At 38.3% G+C, this 19,601-nt stretch overlaps 1 protein-coding gene across 1 annotated transcript; it reads right to left on the reverse strand.

Annotated features, from left to right (window-relative positions):
* Positions 1-862: 862 nt before the first annotated feature.
* On the reverse strand, positions 863-12,797 carry LOC131684261 (splicing factor U2AF 50 kDa subunit). Its single transcript, XM_058966969.1, has 6 exons — positions 12,626-12,797; positions 11,896-12,528; positions 11,736-11,830; positions 2,357-2,479; positions 2,180-2,293; positions 863-2,094 (listed from the first exon to the last, which is right to left on the reverse strand). Exons 1-6 carry the CDS (start codon positions 12,627-12,629, stop codon positions 1,753-1,755), a joined length of 1,311 nt encoding a protein of 436 aa, XP_058822952.1. The 5' UTR covers positions 12,630-12,797; the 3' UTR covers positions 863-1,752.
* Between the last annotated feature and the right edge of the window lie 6,804 nt (positions 12,798-19,601).

Here is a 19,601-nt window from a genome sequence, read left to right on the forward strand (position 1 = left end):
CGTATTATTTAACGTATATCTATCTATTTCAAACATAGAAATAATTTAACAAGACTTTATAGTTTCCACAAAAAATCTGCGAAAATGGCTCTACAGTATGGGGCAAAACGAGCACCACGCAAATCTCATATGAGTTTATGCATTAAATCCCGAAAAGTTATCCCTATGTAAACGTTTTATACCTGAAGTTACTGCGAACGATACATAATATTTTGCTCGAGAAAATTACTCGCAAAGTTATTATTAAAACAAAATGGACATTTGTATCTCACAGTTCCGAAAATACTGTTAAAAAACTAAAAGATGAATTTCATTGCCAACTAAATGTCACTAAATCAATGGAAAATATGATTCTTATTAAGTATAAGTGATATAAATTTTAAATTTTGTGATAAAATGCAATTTTTTGCGACCCCTTAAGATTGCTCATATTGCCCCACAAGGTTTTTACTAAGCCAAAAAATCGACCATTATAAACAACGATTATTTTCAAAGATTTTGAATTTTCTTCAGCACGTTTAATAACCGCATGTGAAGAATATGTTGTATTCTACCAATAGAGGGCAATTCGGGATTATTTGTGTTTTGCTGCAGATATATTTGCATTCAACCTTAGGGTGCTCTCATACTGCCTCACTTTCCCCTACAGGAAATATTGCGCTATTTCGACTCAACAAAGTAGACCCCCTTTAATTATTGAATTGAGAAAGCTTTAAACAATGAAAATCATTTGTAAAAATAATTTCACTGCAGACAAATTGTGTACTTGGTGTTCAGGAAGGCAGTGGTGTTTCAAAAAGACAATCAAAGTACAAGCGCAATTGTTAGGTTTGTGATACGTAAATGAACATATATCCATATATAAACTAAATACCGCGAAGTGCAATTTATTTCAATTTGCATTATACTGAAACGCAATTTATTCGTTACTCTATTTATGTTGTCAGTTGAAAGTTTCATTCACACGAACGGTTCTCCAAAACATTACGATTCGACGAAGATGCACGATGGTAAAAGCTCAGGCTGCAATTACTGACGGAAATATTTACCTGCGCAAGATTTTAATTAAAACACCTTTCATCACTCGTCAAGTCTTCTGCTGGTTACCACACATCAGATCAAATTCATCCGAGATGATGCACTCACTGTGCCTACACTTTTACAGTCTAAGCAAAGGTAATTGTTTTAATTGAAAAAGTTTTACTCGTGCAAGTCACAACAGTTAGCATACCCATGAGCTGTCTATGTGAGCTTCTCTGCTGCTGGTTTAATGCGCATAAAAATCAGTTCGTATTGTCTGAATTCAACCCTTAGTATTGTGTTGCTTTTGAATTTATATTATTTTTAAGACACTCTGCGTTGGCCTAGCGTTAATCAGCTTTAACATCACAAAGCTCATGGGAAACAGTATTAATAATAGAAAAATGATTGCAGACAAAACTGAAATGGAAACTTTCGCAATAAAACTTTGAACAAGTAGAGCCGGCACAATTATGTGTATTTGTCGGTGTGTTAGGTCGAAGTTTAACTGCACAATGCGTGTTATCTTTCTAAAGTTTTGATTGTTTCGAAATTAATAAACCCTCCACTGAATTAATTCTGCACGTACGCTTTTCAACGCTGCTGTGCAGTTGTTGTTTAGAGGAACCTAAAATTAACCATTACAATCAAAAGACCTATTGTATTATTTTTTGTCTGTTTGCTTGTGCTGACTTCCCGCCTACTGACTAGGTGGAAAGCTAGCTAGTCAACTTAAAACTCGCGACGATGATACTTATCGGGGTCGAAGTATGAGGTAACGACGACGCGGTCGCTGAACTTGCGCCCGGTGAGTGCCTGCTGGGCCTTCTGACAGTCTACGATCGAGTTGAACTCGACGAAGACCTTACCACAGCCAGGAACATCGACACCCTCGATGGGTCGCGGAATTTCCACACTGCGAACCACGCCATATTTGTTGCACTCCTCCTTAATGTCCTCCAGGATGTCCTCGTATTCTTCCTCGTCTTTCAGCTCGTCCGGTGTAACCATGTTCAGCAGACAGAGCACTTCCGTCGGTGGACCAGAGGAACCAACCAGTGAGAGACCGGGTACCTGGAGAGATAAATGGCATTGACGAGTTACAATAAAAATTGAGCCAGTTTATTTTGATTCTGCTTAGATTGGGAAACTAACTTACCTGAATTTGTACAGGCGCCACAGCTGCCACATTCGAGTTCTTCGCTCCAACGCTTGCCCTTTGAACGATGAGCTTCTTGTCGCCGAGCTGCATTCCATTCAAACCTGCAATTGCCTAAATAAAGGAAAAAAGGTTTCATTTTCTATTCATCACCGTTGAATAAAAATGAGCATTTACCTGATCGGTGATTGTGTACTCGACATACTCGGCAAAAGCGTAACCTTTACTGAGGCCAGTAGCAGCGTCTTTGACCAAGTTGAAAGCCTTTAGTTGTCCGAATGAAAGCAGCAACTCCTTGACCTGTTACGAGGATATGTGCATTTTATCAAATGCGAAGAGAGCATAGAGAAATAGTACAATATTAATTTTCTTTGCTCGTCATCTGTGGTATGCAAGAGGCCGTTCATAAACCATGTAGATTTATTAGGATAGGTGGTCTAGTAAAAGACCAAGTTTGTCACGAGGGGGTTGGTTAACCCAAAGGTCTACGTAGATTTCTTCTGGTTTTTCAGTCTTTCTCGTACTACTAATCATTGGTAAGGTCAAGATGATTAAGTCCTGTATGCTTATCGACTCAGTTAAAGTTGAACTGAGCAAATACCTGTGTGTTAGGATGTAGTGTAATTTATTCATGATAAGTACCGTTTTAATACATATTTGTTGTTAGTATTTACGTCAAAATAATATCACCAATATATATTTTTATTGCACAGAAAGGATTTTAAAGGTTTTGAATACCCATGAATTTTCATTAATTTAAAGATAATGACAAAATCGAAGCCCTAATGTAAATATTTAGTCGATGTGTATTTGTTTTTATTATCATTGAGCAAATTTTAATAACTTCAATTTTAAGACCACAATGCACTGCTTAACAGTTTAACATATACTTTTTGGAGTGGGTGGAGGATTTGAAAAAAATCTACGAGGACAGAAGAAGAAATGTAGAGTTGTTTCTCTACGTGGTTTATGAACGACCTCCAATGGAATTTAAACTGATTTTAGTTGCCCTAGCACACCCTTTGGCACCGTTGTTAGTCTGGTGGAAATTCAAAGTTGAAAATAACAATTGTGTATTCCACGAAACTGAAATCATACTTACCACCAAAGGGTGCATTTAAAAAGGCACGGTTCATTCATCCCTAACCTGTAATGCCCTAGCTTGTCCCTAACATCTTCGACAAACCCATCACAACGGCAGCCCTGAAATTCCCTAACCAACAACCAAAAGAGCCTATAACTAACAACGTTCCAACGCCAAGAGCGACTATTTACTTGGGCAGGGCAGCTGCTGCAAAGAAAGCATTTTGTATTCATTCGTGATAGGTAGAACTTGCCTTGCTTGCTTGCTCTTCCGTTGGTTTCAACAATTCAAATTATTATTTTTTTTTGTTCTTGCCATCAAGTTACTGGCACACATTTTGTTTTTCAACGTGCTTTTAAATTTGCCTAAACAAGTGTGTAGTGCCTTTTCAGCCGGACAGTGACCAAGACCCAGCCAGCCCGAACCGACCCAAGCATCTACAAACGTGGACATGAAAAATGAAAAAAGAAGAAAAATTTTGATGAGTTATGAGATTTTGTTTTGCTTGACGTTTTCTAGTATTTGCTGAAACTTTGTATTTCATTTATTTTGCTGAAAGTTAAAGAGCTGCAAATAGAAAATCGGGCGAAACCTGAAAGGCTGAAAACAAGAACATTTTTCTGCCGTTCATCCTGGAAAAGGATGATGTGTGTGGAAAAATCTTGGCAGTTACGATTTACTTGACGGTAATGCTAGCTGAAAGGAACAAAATACATGTCCTGCAAAATGGAATTTATAATAGCACAAAGGTGCGTACAGTGAGTGACCCGAGTAGCCGCATAATGCTTCATGCTGCACTGCTGATATGCTGCGTAGCTGACGAAATTGCTTGAATTATCTAAAAAGAAACGATTTGTTCCTGAAAAAATGGACACAAGAACGCACATCTTGGTTCTGTTTCGCAAGTCACTGTAAAAGCTGCAAAAAGGGGTAAACTTTGGGTGCACTGGATTTAAAATATATTAGGATACCGCAGTGTTGGAGTGTTTCTAGTCCTACTATGGAAATTATACGTAACTTTGGTTCATATACACAATAAAAGTATACATAATTGATTTTGAAGTTATCTGAAATAATTACTTCAATGAATGGCGTTAGTGTTTCAAAAAGAAAACTACAGATGTCATACTTGAAAACTGTACAAACTCATTGATTTGACAAGGCTTACTTAACTAAGCCGTGTGTCGTTCATAAGAAAGGGTTCGCTAGTGCGGCTTTGGTGTACGCAGTTTGCGAATAGAGATGCTTTTCCCCGGCGAGGGGTCATTTGCTACGTTATTCAATCTGCCCACCTGTGCCCAGATAGGAATATCTCTGGATTGTCTTGAATTACTATGAGTTAGCTATCCACAATGGGGTCGGATGTTGAAAATATAACTCGAATTAGTTCTGCACTACCAATAGGGTTACTATTTTTCACCATTTCAGTTGGTAGAACTGATGTCCTAGTCATGCAAAATGACTCTTACTGAGTATTATCGGAAATAGAAGACGTTTATGTAATACTCGAAATGCATCTTGTTACGATGTTTTGAAAGAAAGGCTGTGTCTGGAAAGGGTGGAAGCCATTTGGCATAAGGTTATTTAGCATAATGGACATTTAGCATAACGGACGTTTAGCATAACGGACATTTGGCGTAATTTTAAGAAGTGATTATTTTGCAGGTTATTTTGCATAACGGCCATTTGGCATAATTATTTTGAACTTCTGGAAAACGGTCCTTTGGCATAACGAAACCGTGGTTCTGAAGAGACGAAGTCGAAATGCAAACACCTGGACTAATTATGAATGTGTCGTTTTTTATTACCTGACCTAGAGTATATTTCGAGTAAATACATTTTATAATTGATTTTGCCTTCTTTTAAATACGAGCAGTTATTTTGAGTTTCATTCTTGAAATTCTTGTGTTTATTCATTTTCGTAATTATGGATTGTTTGTCTATGGCTTACGCTGTAGTATAATGAAGATTTTACAGGTTTTTGCTGCTGCAGAGTACTATAACTGCGATCCACGAGTGTTTTTTGTTTTTTTTGTTATCATTATTATAAGTTTTAGCTTTCCATGCAGCGCTTCAATCATTATCCTTTTGTATCCTTCTTTATATCATGAGCTGTTCTTTTCAATTATATACCGTTTGATCCAGACGATAGTTAACCTTATAATTTCTGGTTATCGCCAAGTTTTTCAAACGATAATTTATTGAATAAATTTACATATATTGAATAATCGGTTGTTACACTGCTCTAATACTTGGGACCAAGCCACTGTAATGCGATTTTGCCGCAAAACCGAGACCAAGGCGGGCGAGGCGGTCGCTGACCCGCCATCGGAAGCGGCGGTTTCTCGCAAGCAAACCTGTGATCTACCCGTTTGCTTGGATTACTCAAACATGGGGCTATGAATTAGTTTAAGTTCGACGAAGCGACAGCGATGTTGGACAGCACGCGTCTTGAAGCGATGTGACGTAGCCACATTTGGGTGTAAATGTTATTTATTAATTTGTTAAGAGGAATAAACTAATTGGCATGGCTCAAAATTATACCGAATGACCTTACTTCTCACACAGTTCAAAATTATGTCTGTTTCACTGTAGGTTAGGGCGCCGCAAAAAAAATTGAGGTCTTGAAGCCCCCCCCCCCTCCTCTCATATTGTGACAAATGTCAAAGTAAGCTCAGATGCCAAATTTCACATCATTTGGACAATTTTAGACCCCCGCCCACTTCGCTTGAAATTTTTTGAAATTGGTACTATGGGAAAATATGGAGGAAAAATACATTAAATGCTATAACTTTTGAAGTAGCAATCAGAATATTACAATTTATACCTCTTTTGAAAGGAAATAATCTTAGTAATTGAATGGAGATATTTTAGTTTCTGGAGAAATAGGAGAAAGCGGGGTACTGGGTCATTTTGGCCCCAAAATCCTTTATTTTAATGATTTTTCTGCTCCGTGATGTAAATCATACATTTTTTGTAGTTTTTCTAATGTAAAAAAATACCAAAAATCGATCGAAGCTTTTTTGACCTTTGTCCGAATACGAGAAGTTCGGGTTAAATGGCCTTTTGTCATTCATATTAAGCTTCATCATTTTCTCGTGAATATATCTCTATTATTCTTCACTCAATTTTCATAAACTATACCTTGTTGAACGTGGAAAATACTTAGAATTATAACAAAAATAGATTCGTTACCGGTAAAATTCAGGAACATCAAATTATCTGACATATAGTGTCGATTTCACATTTTTATCATAAAATCGCACATATTAACTCAATTTAACAACAAAATTCTTATTTAATTTACTACTTTTAGTGTAAAATATGCTTAGGGATCACATGAGAAAAGTTTCATTCCTGGAAAAATAGGGGAAGTTTAGGTATTAGGACAAATAATGAAAAAAATTAGATTTGTAGAGCAAACATCAAAAAGTTTGATGTTGCTGAATTTTACATTTAACGTTTTTATTTTTGTTTTATTCCTTAGAATTTTACACGTTCAACAAGTTACATTTTACGAAAATTGATTGAAGAATAATAGGGATATATGCATGAGAAAATGATAAAATTTAATTCTAATGACAAAAAGCCCTATAGCCCCAACTTCTCGTATTAGGACTACGGTCAAAAGGGTTCCGTTCGATTTCTGAGATTTTTTCACTTTAGAAAAACTACAAAATATGTATGATTTGCATCACGGAGCAGAAAAATCATTAAAAATGTGGGATTTTGGGTCCAAAATGACCCAGTACCCCACTTTCCCGTATTTTCCTAGAAACAAAGAAGTCTTCATTCAAATACTAAGATTATTTCCTTTCAAAAGAGGTATAAATTGTAATTTTCTGATTGCTACTTCAAAAGTTATAGCATTTAATGTATTTTTCCTCATTCAATTTTCCCATAGTACCAATTTTATTTTATTTTCCCATAATACCAATTTCAAAAAATTTCAAACAAAATGGGCGGGGGTCTAAAATTGTCCAAATTATGTAAAATTTGGCATCTGAGCTTACTTTGACATTTGTCACAATATGAGAGGGGGGGCCTTTGAGAATTCAAAAAAAAATGGTTTTGCAATGCCCTACTGTAGGTAACAAAACAAGTCAAATGACCTCACGTGGTCACGTCTCAAAATTATGCAAAATGTCCGTTGTGCCAAATGACTCTCACTTAGCATAGCATAGCAAAACGACCGCACTCATCATGGGTGGCTGATACAGTGAAATCTTTTTATACGATAGTATAGTTCACTGCACACCTGACCATGTGCTTACGATCGAAAAAGGGAAGGGAATGTTGCACGTCCTGATTCCTACCAAAGAACCTCCAGCAGCTTCATTTCAGACAGCACTCCCAGTCTCGGAAGCAATCTGCCCCACACAAACGACGGATATATCTGCTGCATCAGCCAGCCTACCAGCCGACCTAGATCCCATACTCGATTTACCCCCCCCCCCCCCCCCCCCCCCCCTCTCCGTTCAATGGAACATCAACGGCCTGAGACACAACCTCGGGGACCTGCAAAGTATTATTTTTGTCTCGAGCCACTGTCCCTCGTCATCAACGAGACCCACCTTAACCCTAGAACGTTGCACTTGCGTTTTCCACCCTAGAACGTTGCACTGGGGTATAAATGTACCCCACGCATTTGTTCGCAATTTTCACAGGTAAAAATGCAAACAATTGCGAAAACAGCTGTGTAAGTAAAAGTAAGTATTTTATTGAATCAATGATACATAAATTAGATTGAACCAAACAAAAGTGAGAAACCTTCAAAACATCGTTTTGGGCATCAAAGTAGAACTTTTGCCAGAGCACATCCCCCTCAATACCAAATTTATTGCCGTCGCCAGGAGATTGTCAAGCCCCATCCGGTGCTTCCTTGTCTCCTTAATATATACTATAAGGAGTCACTGACATCCGAAAGCGACCGATCGGGCTCATCAAACAGATTCCAGATCCGTTCATAATGAGGGATTTAAACGCCCATCACATAGGGGTCGAATGAGTGCTGCCAGCGAATAAGTGCTGTGAGATACTTAGAGTCATCGAAGAAAGCAACGTGGTGGTCCTCAACAACCTTCATCCATGGAAACTCAACATCGGCCTTGGACATCACCTTCTGCTCCAACACCATTGCAAGGATCTGCGGCTAGGCGAGAGCAGACGACACAACAGAGAGTAACCACTTTCCCATCGAAATCTATATAAATCGACCCCCACCCAAAACTATCCAACGTCGCCGTCGGTGTTTGAACGAGGACGCTGACTGGGATGCATTCGACGCAGCTCTCCAGTTCAACCTTGAACGGTATCGCACCTACACCCCGGATGAGCTCTCCGAACTGATCATCCAAGCTGCAGAAGTAAGCGTCCACTAAATTAGTGGGGTCGTACCCAGCAGCTGCATATTGTGGTGGAACCTAGACGTCGTCTACGCCATCAGGACACGCGGGGAAGCACTACCTTCTACAAAAAAACTCTTCTTAAGGTTGAACAGAGTATGGGGAAAAAATCGAAAACGAAAGACAGTTTATTTCCACACCATGTGTTAGATCTCCATTAAAATCAATCAGCAGTACTGTCATTACATTGTACATAAGCTGATTGATTTTTATGAAGATCTAACACACAGTGTGGAAATAACTGCTTTTTTTGTTTTCGATTTTTGCACATTCTCTGTCCAACCTTAACCACACCCTGCGTGTGAAAGAGCAGCCGAGTTCACGAGACTCCGCAATCTAGCTGGACAAGCCGTCCAAAAAGCCAAAGAAAGCAGCTGGTCCTGGATCGAATACACCCCTATTCCCCAACACTTGAGCTATGGAGACGGGTTAACGCTCTCAGCGGTAAACGACTACAAAACGGTTTCTCACTGACAATCAACAATGTAACAATCACTGACCCACGGCAAATCACAAACAGCATCGGCAGTCATTTCCAATCTCTACCCGTTAATGACGCCCTTCCCATCATCTTCGTCCGGCACAAGAAACCTCTCTAAGAAACCCCACCACTTTTTCACTAAAGTCTACAGCGGAATTTAACAAACTCTTCTCGGTGACGGAACTCACTGCCGCCCTCAGAATAGCCGACGGAAAATCGGTTGGCTCCCACAGAGTAAGATACCCAATGTTACGACATCTACCAACGGAGTCCAAGGATCAGTGCTTGCAGTAACGCGATTCCTATTTAGGATGAACTCAAATCTCACTACAAGCCGCCGTCAACGCGGACAGAGTATGGATTCCAGCCACCGGCTTCATTTAGGGGGCAGATCACCGGTGATATTGTGTAACCTTATGATTATTCACCTCTAACCCTTTGTGCGGGGTTGGGAATCGAACCCAGGTGGGCTTCATACAAGGCAATCGATTTACCAACTACGCTATGCCCGTTCCCATCACCTTTGATGCATATTTAAAAATCAACGAAATTATATGCATTTCCCTATCATCAAAATAGAAATTTAAAATGTATTATGCATTTCGTTTAAGACGTCAGAGTCCTGCAAGAAACTAGTTCTACGTCCAACAAAACATCGAACGAAGTAGATCAGCGTAAGACATAAGTGCCCCAGTTTTCGCAGACACAAAACGCTCCGATGGCTACTGGCATCTTTACGCAGAAAACATATACAGGGGGCGCTACATGCTTGAATAAACTGTCAAATTATAAGAAAATTTTCAAAAGTTTGCGTAATTTTTGTTTTTTTTAATAAAATTGGCGATATTTGCATAAAAAACTGAAAGTGAAGTGGAAGAAAACTAATATCCTTCAAGATGGTAATAGATTTATCATGCAAAAAAAAAGGATATTGTAGCATATTTTTAAATTTTTCTTTCTGGACAGGTATAAAACCACTTCGTACAGAATTGTGTATGTTTGAAATGAGAGCTTATTTATATTTCTCGTTTCGTCTGCAATTATAGTTAGACTCTGACAGGGATTCCTTTCGAGAATCCAGCTCTACAGCTCCAATCTGTTATATAAATTTTATAAGCGAATAGGACTCTTTGTGAAGTTAACTAAAATCTCGTAGAATACAGACACGTCAGACTGCTTTCAGTTCTAAATACTCGGTGATTGATCTGCAATTCATTTGGTAACCCTAGATTCCAAGCAACATCCGAAATATTTAGCAAATGATAAGAATAAATAGTATATACCTAAATCAAAAAGTGTCTAACCCTTCTGAAAATCTTTTATTGGAGATTTTCAGTGAATCTTAAAAAATCTTGTACATGTCATCAAATACTTGTCAAATTTGTCTAACGTAGGGGTGTCATTTCATTTCTAATTTTCATCATTGCAATGCATTCAAATGATGGCTCGAGAATTAAAAGTTGAAGTTCTACGTATACGATGTACGATTCGTTATATCAGTACTCATTAAGTACGTACTATCTAGTCAAGCGGAGTTTTGACAATTGAACGAGAATAAATAAATGACCAGCTGTTATATGAGCTGTCCAAGCACGGAAAATAGAGCGCTACATTTGATGATTCTGACGACTTGGAAGTGAGAGTTTATCGGAAGATTAGGTGGAGTGTTATGTTTCGTCTAACCGGACAGGGAGATAACTATTGAGCAATCAGTCACATTACTGAATACCGCCAACTTGTAGGCTATAAAATACTTCGTCGCCGTCTATCACCAATAACGAAAATGTTCGAAATCATTCGGTAGGCTCTGCAGTAAGGATCGAATAAAATTATGTAGAAATGAAACTTGCCAAACTGACGCGATCGATAAATATAAAAATAGATTAACCGACGTGCGTTCGAGTATCAGGGACACTCTCGAGTCTCTTCGAATTGCAGCGTTACAATGAAACGATGGCGAGACATACATTCAAAAAAGCAAGACGGTCTTTAACGGGTCATAAATTCGTTTAAAAAAATATACAACCTAGTAGAAATGTCGTCAATGAGAAGTGCAGCGATCTGGTTGAAGGGGAAGAGTTCTGTCTCCATGTTCTGAAAGACGTACGACAAACGGCCATGGACTGGCTAAAACAGAAATTTCTTGATACATCCAAGAACAACACAACTTTAGAATAAATGGTAAGTAGATAACAAAATTTGAGTACCATTTCGTGTTTATATTGATTCAACAGGATATCAATTTGTCGCCATCGTATTGGTCAAAGTACACGAAACTTGCGATATACGCTTTACACTTGGGTTGACTCTTTACTAAGAGTTCTTACTCAGCGAAATAAAACAAAATACTAGAAATTCTCCAACAGGAAACCCCAGCCATATTTTAAATATTGTGCACTAATCGACAACATTCATGAAGCTTCAAAAGCTATACACAAACGCTGACAACGGAAGCTGTAAAAACGAATAATACCCAGTATTGGAACGGATGAAGCTGTATATCCTAGAGAACTCAAAACCTAAGAACAAGACGAACCATCTCTCATTATTAGGCCGAAAAGCAATCCACTCAAATGTGTCACTTACCTGGTCCTCGTTCAAATAGTTCGGCAAACCACCGATGAAGATCTTATGGGGCGAATCCGGTACTACGGTGCTAATGACGCCGGTGAATTTCTCCGCTAATTGAAGTATGATTGCCATTAGAATCTACTGGCCCATGTGAAAGAGAATCGTTTTTTCTTACCTGGTACGCTGATAGCTGCAGAATCTGTCATACCAGGCATCGGTTGATAATCATGAGGTCGTCTAATCTTCAAACTCTGTCCCTTGAAATTAATACCATCGAAAGCCATCGCTTGTGTGGTTTCGTCAATCGAACGGAACTCGAGGAAGGCAAAATTCTTATCCAAATTGATTTGACACGCAAGCACCGGATTTCCGGCAGCTTGCGCTAACCCGGATAGGTGCATCTGCTGGTTGAAGAACTCCATCATCTCCTCTTCCGTCACACCGAACGGAATGTTTCCGACGTATAACCGTCGAGCCTGGCGGGTAATAGTGGAACCCACAACCGGTACAGCCGCTTGTGGAGTATCAGCTACAATATTTGCCGGAATTTGGCCGGCTGCTTGCATGGCCTTGTACTGCAGCGGTGTAATGTGTTCGAAACCCGGTGGCGGAACATCCCAGTACAGGGAAGGCTTCCTGCGACGAGAGCGGCCCTTTCGGTAGGGTGACCTTGATCGGGAGCGTTGCTTTTTATCGCCCCGACTGCGACTGCGACGCCTTTCACGAGAACGTGACTTGGAACGGTGCCTACGACCGCGATCACCACCACCACCACCGCCGCCGCCACCTCCTCGATCATTGTTGCGGTCTGAAATATTTTTTCATAAACAGTACAATTATTTTTCACCACCGAAGCCAGTTGATCACGACGCCATAACTGAAAAAGTTTATATCAAATAACTTACCCATTTTTGCTAAAGGTGTGTTGAGCGACACCAAACAAAAGTACAGACGTTGGCCAACCAAACTATACAAGTTTTTACAAGCAATATTTAAATTTTTTGTCGAAAAAATACTTTTTCTGCTAAACGAAGTGCTCACTTCCGATGCTGATTCCCGATTCCAAGATGAAAGAAAAGAAAGTGAGTGAAAAACGCCGTGGTGGTGAGTGTGGTGAAAACCTAAACTGTCAAAAAATTAATACATTGTACACGCCAAAATAAATTTAGGTACTTTTGAGTTGTGCGGCGATTTCGCAATTACCCAGTTAAACTCATTCCGGAACCGGTTCGGATTTCTGAATGGAGTCAGAATGGATTCCAAATCAAATGCAACAACCGATTCCGACTCAATCGGTTTCAGAATCGTTTGTTGCATTTGATTTGGAATCCATACTGACTCCATTCAGGATTCCGAATCAAATTCCAAATGGTTTGACCGGGTATTAGTATTGTCAAAAACAAAACGAGAGATTAGTAGACACAGTCGAGGTCTTCCGTGCAGTTATTTGAGGGTATACTCAAATTTAGGTTATTTGGGGTATACTCAAATTTAGGTAAATTCAACTTAAAATTAAGTAGATTAACCTCAAGGTTATTTTTGCCGTAGTTAAATGGAAACTACCTTCAACACGGTTTACCTAATTTTACCTTCTTGCACGAAACCCCGAGATTGAATCAAAAGTACTTAATTTTAGGTAGTTTTTCGGTGGCGTGTACACCTTGTACACGCTACCCAGAAAAACACAATGGTACCCACTGAGACGTCCAAAAAATTGTTTCAAAATCGTTCAACACGGGTCCAACGATGGACGTTCGTTGAACGGTTATTTGGACGTTGTCCAAATTGGTCCAACGAACGTCCTTCATTGGACGATTTTGAAACCAACCGTTCTTAGAGGGTAACGTTAAAACCTACACGGAGAGCTTGCATTACCTACCCTGAAAAACAAAATTATAAATTCTTAGCATACTTTATATTCCCGCCGAATAGAATTTTACAATAGCATTTACCCTACAAACCATCATAAAACAATAAATATTATAGTTATCACTGTTTCAACCAAGGTGCTTAGAGTTCTAAGGTGATTCGTCCAGTAAGTAGGTGAGGAGTGAGGTAAGCGTGGAGCAGGTTGCGGGGAAGAAAAATGACAGCGAACAACTTTGTTTACCAACTGAAATCCAAGCAAACATATGGAGAGAACTAGTAAACAATGTTGTTAGCTGTCGTTTCTAAAACCAACATGGCTGATCGGCATTTTTGAGGATCGTATCACCTCAGAATAAAAACTCCTTGGTTTCAACATTGTTCGACGTAGAGTTCTCGCAATAGATTAACATTAAATTTTATTGTTTTCGAGAAAAAAGTGTATGGAGGAAAATCGATTTTTTTAATGTTAAGATACATAACCACCCCCCTTTTTACTGTAAAAGTTGATTTTACATTGAAATTTACTGTAGAAACGTTAAAGTTTATTGTTTTTGTATTGTAGTATAACACTAGAATTTACTGTGAATTATTGTAAAATTACTGTATTGTCACAGTGAAAATCATAGTTTAGTTATAGTACATTACTATTCGGGCGGCGCGTCTCTTTTAGTCTGCTGTGATTATTATCCATTTTCTAGCATATACTTCTAGTAAGCATTCAATGAGTGTATAGAACGAATATGTCCAATGCACAAAATTTACAGCAGAAGAAGCGAGAGCAAATAGAAAAGTACGCTATCGATGCATAGAAAATCAGACGCTGACGAATGGTAACCTATTGAAACTGTTCTAGGTTACCCGCTGCAACTTGCCGGTTAACTGTAAAAGTAGTAAGGGAGGTAATCTGAAATCTGTGCATCCTACTTCCTCCAACGAAAAACGAAAGAGGTCAGTAAAGTTCAGCCAGGAATGAGCCAGCATTCCGGTTCATTTTCCGGCTGAGCTTAACCGGGGAGAGAAGCCTATTTTACCCAAAATAATGAAATATTCCCCTAAGTCGACTAAAGTTCATCCTATTAATTTTGAGTAAAAAAAATCATTCTCTCTATCTTGCTTTCTGGTAGCGCAATAAGGGCAGCAGATTAAAATCACCTAATGGTCCAGAGAGCTTGTTAACATGGACGTTTGATGCCACTTAGTACGAGAAACTTGATTCGAATTGCATTCTAGGGGCAGATCACTTGTGATGCATTTTTAAAAATCAGCGAAATTAAATGCATTTTTTTCATCAAAATAGAAATTCGTAACGCATTTTGCGTTGCGTGCAATGTATTTTACGTTGCGTATAACACGTCAAAACCCTACAAAAAACCAGCCCTACATTAAACAAAACGTCGCACAAGGTGGATCAGCGTAGGGCGATTGTTAAACAACCTTTTCTGCGAGGGAGTGCAAAGTTGATGCAAAAATGGAAATTAAATGCTTTTTTTCTAATTTGATGCAAATCTGTTATATATTCCTAGAATGATCTGCCCCTAGAATGCATTCAAATTGTAACACTATGTAAAAAAGCTCGCTGACCAGTCATTTTTTCGAGCATTTTTACCCAAATGACGTCATATTGCAATGTTCCATAGTATTTTTTTTATTGCCACATTTAGTTACATTCTCGAGTGCTTTTCCAGATGATCCAAATGTAATATTTGGTAGAAGCCAAAAAAACAAGTTTGAAGTTTCTTGCGGAAATTTTTAAATACTATTTCAATTCCGGCATCGATTTTACATTTGACATTCTTTTTCACACATTTTCATGTAAGATAACATTTCTAAACGTTTATGTTAAAACTGGGAAAAAGCTTCATACGTCTTTTTGGTTGTTTTACTGCATCATACACCGTCATAATCGTCGTCTTGAAATTCATGTTGTATGATACGTTAGAAATATTCATAAACGAGTAATTTTCAACATATTTATTTATCATGTCAAATAGATTTTATTTGTTAAAAATGAATAAACTTACTTTTTAAAATCGATCGCTGTTTCGGACTGTGAGTTAGAATATCGCATTATATATCACTCACTACACATAGTATATATCCAAACAATTAATTGCATCTTCCGCTAGTTGAAGTCGCGACAACCGTACCTTCCACATACGAAAGTAAATTTGCATTAGTGCATTAACGCATTCAATCGTAGTTGCATTGCGTTTGCACAAATTAGCAGTTGACTCATATTGGCTTGAAGGTTCAATACATTTTGGCTTCTTGAGGGGATAGTTTGGAACAAGTGAATGTTGAGACGGTCCTCGCGTCTTTAATGTTTCCCGCTCGAACGAATCCTTGCTGAGCAAAAGAGAAGCCCATACTGACCAATTTATATCCACTGAACGAAATATGTTTTCATACATCTCCTTCAGCTCTTTCGTTAGACCATTGAGCACCTGATTCGGTGCAGCTCTGGCTCTGTCGTGCTCCTCAGGCTTCAACAATTATGTTCGTAGCAAGTCGTACATATTTGCCGATGCAACAGATTCAGAATAAACATGTACAAAGACATTAACTTCTTTGTGTAGCAACTTTTGTAGTCTTTCTGGTTTTTCAAAGAATTGAGTCGGTTTGTAGGTTCGCTTCGAAGCTTTTGTTTGAAAGGTGACGCAACTATCGATGTCCTGTAGACCTGGTTCAGCATTTTCGTGCCACTGAACTGTCAAAAATCCTAGCATCACTTTAGGGATGGGTCGGAAAATCGCTTATCGGCGAATATGCGATTTGCAACAGTCCCATAGCGTGCTCATGGCATCATAATTCACTAACAATTTTCCAACCGAAGGTCCTTTCTTATGACCTTTAAAGTTCGGAGTGTAAACGGTAGCAAAGAAAGAATATAGTTTACGGTTTTCAACTGAATCAATATTTTCTCCGCAGTTGCTAGTTACTGAGCCATCATCCTTGCTGGCATTTTCTAGCAAATATTCGGCGCCGTGTTCTATTACACCAACATCCTCGGCATCTACATCGAAGTCCATATTTGTCCATTTCACAATGATAAAAGATAACTATTAATTATAAAAAACTAAAAATAACACTTATTTACTAACCAGCAGGCATGCATAAGAACGGTGCTGCTCCGTGTCCTATTCCTGTGCACTGGCTCATAATGTGTCAGAGCTAAATTCATTGAGCTAGTGCTTGTGCTGGTTTCCGATGAGCTAGAGTTAGCAAGTAGCACTAGCACCGATGAGCTAGCACGGTGATGGCTAGCACGCTGCACGGAGCTATAGATCAACTATAGCAAAGTAGATTAAAAAACAACGCGTTAGTTTGAGTAATGATGCCTGCACTAGGGGCAGATCACTTGTGATGCATTTTTAAAAATCAGCGAAATTAAATGCATTTATTTCCATCAAAATAGAAATTCATAATGTATTTTGCGTTGCGTGCAATGTTTTAGCGTTGCCTGCAATGTGGTTTGCGTTGCGTGTAAGACGTCAAAACCCTACAGAAAAACTAGCCCTACATTTAACAAAACTTCGAACAAAGTGGATAAGCGTAGGACGTTTGTTGAACAAACTTTTCTGCGAGGGAGTGCCAAGCTGATGCAAAAATGGAAATTAAATGCATTTTTTTCTAATTTGATGCAAATTTGTTATACATTCTTAGAGTGATCTGCCCCTAGTGCCTGCATCGTTTTTTCAGTAACCTGTCGCACATTTTCCAACGCATATTGCTTTGTCATATTCTTTCGTTCCATAGCTTACACTAGAAAAAACTCTAGTAAGAGAACTGCGGAGAGAAAAACAGCATTTTTGGTAACGTATGCCCCGGCATTGTATGGCAACACGTCCAGTGTTAAAAGGATAGGCAATGTTCGATTGGATTCGTTTTTTGACAGCTAAACGCGAATCCAATCGATCCAAAATGGAGTCTCCGCAGTTCTCTTTCTAGAGTTTTTCTAGCTTACACTACAGCACCGTTCTAGCTCATGGGACAAGCTTACCGTGCCAGCTCATTAGGGGCCCTTACACACGCAATAAAAGTGTCGTGTTAGGCTATCGAGCTGTGCTTCATGCATCCCTGCTAACCAGAGAACCGATGGATAAAGAAATAACTCGAAATGGTTTGATTTGTCTGCCGTCATTTTTGATTATACCTTTTCATCAGGACCAAATACACACTCAGCTGAAAATACTCAGTGTTAGGAAAAACAGCAATCCAAAGGTAAGAGAAAATATTTAAATTTTTATTAATATATAAAACTAATTAAATACTGATATTTAGGGTTTTAAGAAAGTATTTACTATTTTGAAAACCACTTTCAACCAATTTAATACCATGTTATAACATTTTCTAATATAGAATGCGAGTATCATTGTTGATTTCCTCGCACTTGTTGAACTTTTTTTTACAAAATCATTTGAAAACACATATTTTTTTAGTGCTGCGAAATTTCAAAATCATTTACTTATTTCTGTTTGTATTTACCAAAACCAACATTCACATTCGCCGCCTCCTTCATTCATTAACTTTCCAACTGACTGGAATTTCATGCAGAACCGAATGCTTGAGTGCAGAGGAAATATACATTCCTTCACCGACCAAAGCATTCATTTGTTAATATATGGACAGCTTGTAGGCAGAAGTTGGCGTCTTTTACTTTTTCGAGCATAAATAAACTGCGTAATCTATATCTGGTGAACTTTTGCTCAATAATCCCTCTCATAGGAAGAAACAAAATTCAGTTAGCTTCTGAAACCGAACATGTCCGAACCTGAATGCGCTGTATCGGGAGAACGAATGACGAGGGAAACGAACCAAACATTTCATTCATCACAGCGGCAATGAATGAAATTTTATTTTCTTTCAAGTTCACGCAAGGAAGTCAATTTTTTAAGCTCTTATTTTTTTGTGAATTAACCTTTCATCAAAGTTATAATTTAAACAGGCATTGCATTTATCGCTCATATGAGTAAATGCGCCCGGATAGTTTACTACTGCGACAATAAAAACTCACATTTTCACACGAAAAGTTATTGGCACTCACACAACTTCTCCGGATAAATACAACGTGTTATTTCTCCGGATAAATAAAACAGCCGGAGAATGAGTGAATGAGTTTATCACGGAATTCTTTTTTCGTTCCCTGCTTTGCTGTCGTTATTCCAAAACACGATAAAACAAGTCTATCATACTTCTTTGCCGTTTTTCTTTGTAATTAAGTGTATTTTTTGAAGTTTTTATTGATTTCCACGAAATTAAAATTTTATCACCTTCTCCGGTGAGAAGGAAAAAGTCAAATAAATTTTATCCGGAAAATCATTCTCACGCTATTTGTGGAGACGGAGAATTTCGCGACTCATCTTATCTCGGAAAAGTTGGACATCGGATAAGCTACTTCTCGCGTGAGTGAGAGAGAATTACAATCCCTGAATTTAAATAATTAACTATTGAATTAAATTAAATTATAATAATTAATGTTAAAAACTGGATAATATTTTTTTGTTATGAGATGTTTTTGTTTTTGCGCATAACAATGACATTTCGATACGTGACCAAAATACTAAATTTTCTCAGGATTAACGGACCACTTCAAGCAAAACTGCGTTTATTCGACGACTCCACAAAACATTTTTATCTCTGTATATGTCGCTAGAATTTCATTGAAAACTTCTTGCTACCTGAAATGAAGTTGAAATCATATTTAGGAATGTACCGAAAATTGATAAGTGTATTCATTACGATGATATCCTGTCCAGAAAATTTTAGAGCCTGTATCGAACCAATCAACATGGATCATTTTGGTACTACAATTTTCTAGGCAGTATATCTCCGTAAATATATAAAAGATAACACTGAACTAACCTTGATCCCTTCGTGACATTCCAAGGAAGCTTTTCCAATACACTGCTTCACCAAAAAGTACTCCAAAATCGGAATTTCCTGTCCGAAAGATTTAGGTGAATAGATGTTTATTTACATCCATATCGGCAACACTATGGCGTTTGCAATAGT

The sequence above is a fragment of the Topomyia yanbarensis genome, chromosome 2 (genome assembly GCF_030247195.1).
Source record: "Topomyia yanbarensis strain Yona2022 chromosome 2, ASM3024719v1, whole genome shotgun sequence".
Classification (NCBI taxonomy): Eukaryota; Metazoa; Arthropoda; class Insecta; order Diptera; family Culicidae; genus Topomyia; species Topomyia yanbarensis.

Bases quoted from the DNA above. Each gene is read 5' to 3' on its own strand.
- LOC131684261 (XM_058966969.1), bottom strand. The intron at 11,831-11,895 runs GTAAGAAAAAAC...TACTTCAATTAG, and splicing joins TGCAGCTATCAGCGTACCAG to CGGAGAAATTCACCGGCGTC. The intron at 2,294-2,356 runs GTAAATGCTCAT...TCCTTTATTTAG, and splicing joins AGTACACAATCACCGATCAG to GCAATTGCAGGTTTGAATGG.